General features: G+C 62.2%; 1 protein-coding gene across 1 annotated transcript in view; it reads left to right on the top strand.

Moving 5' to 3' along the window:
* Positions 1 to 877: 877 nt before the first annotated feature.
* Positions 878 to 4,557, top strand: part of LOC308231277 (uncharacterized protein) — a gene marked incomplete at its 3' end in the record, with an annotated part of 6,402 nt that continues 2,722 nt past the window's right edge. The window contains exons 1-6 of the mRNA XM_080636465.1: positions 878 to 1,063; positions 1,721 to 1,852; positions 2,221 to 2,275; positions 2,352 to 2,398; positions 3,566 to 3,654; positions 4,387 to 4,514. Coding sequence (XP_080492591.1) covers positions 1,730 to 1,852; positions 2,221 to 2,275; positions 2,352 to 2,398; positions 3,566 to 3,654; positions 4,387 to 4,514 — 442 coding nt within the window. The 5' untranslated portion in view covers positions 878 to 1,063; positions 1,721 to 1,729. The remainder of the gene's footprint in view (positions 1,064 to 1,720; positions 1,853 to 2,220; positions 2,276 to 2,351; positions 2,399 to 3,565; positions 3,655 to 4,386; positions 4,515 to 4,557) is intronic.

Here is a 4,557-nt window from a genome sequence, read left to right on the forward strand (position 1 = left end):
ACCCCATTATTTTTTTCATTCCTTTTGTTTTTTAATTATTATTATAATAATTATTGTATCTATTGGGGCCCCCCCGCCCCCCTTCCCCCCCCCAAAACCCGGGGGTGGGGGGTTGGGGGGGTGCTTTTGGGGGGCCCCCCCCGTGCCCCCCCCCCCCTTTTCTACGGTGTTTTCGTGTCGTGGGTGTTGCCGAGACCTTTTTATTGTTGAAAAGGCTCCGAGTGATTTGGGGGGGGGGTCATGGGGGGGGTATGGGGGGTATTGGGGGGTTCACACTTAGGGGGGTCTTATGGGGTATGGAGGGGGCATAGGACTTGGGGGGGGTCCCCATGGGATTGGGGGGGGTCTGGTGGGAGTGGGAGGATCAGATTTGAAGGCTTATGGGGTATGGGGGGGGGTCATATGATTGGGGAGAGGTCCCATGGGATGGGGGGGTCTTATAGGAGTGGAGGGCTCAGATTTGAGAGGCTCATGGGGTATTGGGGGGTCACATGACTTGGACAGGGGGATCCCGTGGGATGGGGGGGGTCTTTTGGGAGTGGAGGGCTCAGATTTGAGGGGCTTATGGGGATATGGGGGGGTCACATGACTTGGGGGGGGGATATTGGGTGGCTTGGGGTGCTGGGGTGGGGTTTGAACCCCCAAAGGGGAAGGAGGGGACGCCCCATACGGGGCTTGTGGGGGTCCCCCCTGTACCAGGTCCCAGCAGGACCTGACGGAGCCTCTGTGGGGGGGTCGCGGTGCCCCCGGACCCCAAAACCCCCCGAAATCCACCCAAAACCAAGCGCCCCACCCCCGCCCTCCAACCACGCTGCAGCGCGGGCGCGCTCCTCGCAGTGGGCGGAGCCACGCGCTAATGTATGCAGCGGCACGCCCACCGCGCACCTTATAAGGAAGAGGGGGCGTGGTTACGGCGGGGAGGCGGGCCCGCCCAGGCGTCGCTTAGCAACGCGTGGGCGCGGGGCACGCCGGGAAGTGTAGTTCCGGTCCTCCCCCCCGGCAGGCGGCGCTCCCGCTCCCGGCCTGCCCCGCGCCCGCCACGCCCCGCCCCCGCGGCGCAGCGGTAAGATGGCGGCGGGGCTCGGCCCGGGCTGAGGGAGGGGGGGCGGGAAGGGGAATAGGGATGGGAATAGGGATAAGGAACGGGAATAGGGATCAGGAATGGGACTAGGGATGAGGAATAGGGGCGGGGATGGGGGGGTGGGAGTTGGAGCGGGAATGGGGGCGGTTTGGGGCTGAGGAAGGGATTTGGGGCGGGAAGAGAGGGATTTGGGATGTTCTGAGGTGAAATGGGGCGGGAATGAGGGGATTGGGGGGAGTGGGGGGATTTGGGGCGAAAAGAAGGGATTTAGGGCAAAAAGAAGGGATTTGGGGTGGAAAGAGACGGATTTGGGATGTTCTGAGGGGATTCTGGGTGGGAATGAGGGGATTTGGGTCGAAAAGAAGGGATTTGAGGCAAAAAGAAGGGGTTTGGGCAAAAAAGAAGGGATTTGGGATGGGAATGGGGGGATTTGGGGGGAAAAGCAGGGATTTGGGGCATAAAGGAGGGATTTGGGGTGGGAATGGGGGGATTTGGGATGTCCTGAGGGGATTCTGGGTGGGAATGAGGGGATTTGAGGCAAAAAGGAGGGGTCTGGGGCAGGGCTGTGGGGCTGGGGGCTATGGAAGGGGCGTTGGGAGCCCCCGTTGCCAAGGGGGGGTCCCCCCATTGCCCCCCCAGGCCGTGCCCATGGAGGAGGAGGAGAAGCCGCGGCCCCCGGGGGGCCGGGAGGAGCCATCGGAGGAGGGGGGGGGGCCCGGGGGGGCCCCCCAAGAGCCTGAGGGGCCCCTGAGGCCTGGCCAGGCCCTGGTGGTACGGGGGGGGGGGGGGGGGGGGTTGGGGGTCAGAGACCCCCCCATGGGGTTTGGGGGGGTCTGGGGGGGGTTGGGGCCCCCCCTATGGGGTCTGGGGGGGGGTTGGGGTGCTGGGACCCCCCTTGATGCAGTGAGGGGGGAGGCTTTGACCCCCCCTTGATGGGGTTTTGGGGGTCAGGGACTCCTCAATGGGGTTGGGGGGGGTTAGGGCTGGTTTTGCGGTGGCTTTAGGGGGTCTTGGGGTGCTGGGACCCCCCTGATGCAGTTTGGGGGCCGTTTGGGGTCATTTGGGGGCTGATTTTGGGTCATTTTGGGGCTGTTTTGGGGTGCTCTGACCGTGTTTTGGGGTCCGTCCCCCCCCCGCAGAAGGCTCTGCAGCGAGTGGTGAGCGGCGCCCTCCAAGGCTGGGCCCTGGCTGAAGGTAGGGGCAGGGCCTGGGGGGGGCCATGGGGGGGTCTCCATGGGCTCCGTGCTTGACCCATGGCCTCCCCCCATAGAGCCCATGAGGAAGAGGTCGGTTCGGTGCTGGGGACCCCATGGCGAGGTGAGTGCTCCCAGTATGGACCAGTATGGACCAGTCCAGGTCCTTCCTGTTAGGTCCCAGTATGTCCAAAGCTATCCCAGTATGGACCAGTCCCATCCCAGTCTCTTCTAGTGGGTCCTAGTTCATTCCCAGTCCCTCCCAGTATGTCTCAGTTCCTCCCAGTAAGTCCCCATCCCATTCCAGTTTGGTTCCAGGAGATCCCACTGTTATCTGAATCCATCCCAGTACGTTCCAGTATGTTCCAGCGTCATCCCAGTCCTTCCCCGTAGATCCCAGTGTGTCTAAATGCACCTTAGTTCATTGCAGTACCACATCCACATCCAAGTGTTTCCCAATAGATCGTAGTCTGCCCCATTCCTATCCCAGTCCATCCCAATCCACCCCATTCCCATCCCAGTCCATCCCAATCCATCCCAATCCACCCCATTCCCATCCAGTCCATCCCAATCCATCCCATTCCCATCCAGTCCATCCCAATCCATCCCAATCCGCCCCATTCCCATCCCAGCCCATCCCAATCCACCCCATTCCCATCCCAGTCCATCCCAATCCATCCCATTCCCATCCCAGTCCATCCCCAATCCATCCCAATCCGCCCCATTCCCATCCCAGCCCATCCCAATCCACCCCATTCCCATCCCAGTCCATCCCAATCCATCCCATTCCCATCCCAGTCCATCCCAATCCATAACAATCCACCCCATTCCCATCCCAGTCCATCCCAATCCATCCCAGTCCATCCCAATCCATCCCAATCCACCCCATTCCCATCCCAGTCCATCCCAATCCACCCCATTCCCATCCTAGTCCATCCCAATCCATCCCAATCCACCCCATTCCCATCCCAGCCATCCCAATCCACCCCATCCCATCCAGTCCATCCCAATCCATCCCAATCCACCCCATTCCCATCCCAGTCCATCCCAGCCCATCCCAATCCACCCCATTCCCATCCCAGCCCATCCCAATCCACCCCATTTCCATCCCAGTCCATCCCAATCCATCCCAATCCGCCCCATTCCCATCCCAGCCCATCCCAATCCGCCCCATTCCCATCCCAGCCCATCCCCATCCCAATCCCAACCCTATCCTAGGACGCAACCATCTCCTTGGGGGGGGGCCCTCGCTCATTCCTTCCCCCCCATGGTGGGGGGGGTCTCTCCCTAGGCCTGGGAGGCTCCGGGGGGGCCCCAGCTCCCGCAGGGCTGCGCGGCCTCGCTGCGGGCCCAGCTCTTCCTGGCCTCTGGAATTGCGGGGTGAGTACCGGGAATGGGGGCTCATTGGGGGGGACACCCATCATGGGTTCAGTGCATCCCATCCATCCCAGTCCCATCCCATCCATCCCATCCATCCAGTCCATCCCATCCATCCCAGTCCATCCCATCCATCCCATCCATCCCATCCATCCCATCCATCGCAGTCCATCCCATCCATCCCATCCATCCCAGTCCATCCCAGTCCATCCCAGTCCATCCCAGTCCATCCCATCCATCCCATCCATCCCATCCATCCCAGTCCATCCCGTCCATCCCATCCATCCCATCCATCCCAGTCCATCCCATCCATCCCCTCTATCCCATCCATCCCAGTCCATCCCATCCATCCCATCCATCCCATCCATCCCATCCATCCCCTCTATCCCATCCATCCCAGTCCATCCCATCCATCCCATCCATCCCATCCATCCCAGTCCATCCCGTCCATCCCATCCATCCCATCCATCCCAGTCCATCCCATCCATCCCCTCTATCCCATCCATCCCAGTCCATCCCATCCATCCCATCCATCCCATCCATCCCATCCATCCCCTCTATCCCATCCATCCCATCCATCCCCTCTATCCCATCCATCCCAGTCCATCCCATCCATCCCAGTCCGTCCCATCCATCCCCCTCTATCCCATCCATCCCATCCATCCCATCCATCCCATTGTGTGCTCTGGGGGTGGCCGTTGGTGCGAGCCCCCCCCGACCCCCCATTGCCCGCAGGGAGGCCGAGGCCCCCCCGCTCCCCGAGGAGCTGGAGGTGGTGGCCGAGGTGCGGGTGGGCGACAGCGGGGCCTTGGCGGCTGCATCCCAGCTCCTGCGGCCCGGCCCGGCCCGGCGCCGCCATAAAGGTACTGGGGGGCAAGGGGGGCAATGGGGGTAATTGGGGGCAAT

Source organism: Psittacula echo, assembly GCF_963264785.1.
Source record: "Psittacula echo genome assembly, chromosome: 34".
NCBI classification, from domain to species: Eukaryota; Metazoa; Chordata; class Aves; order Psittaciformes; family Psittacidae; genus Psittacula; species Psittacula echo.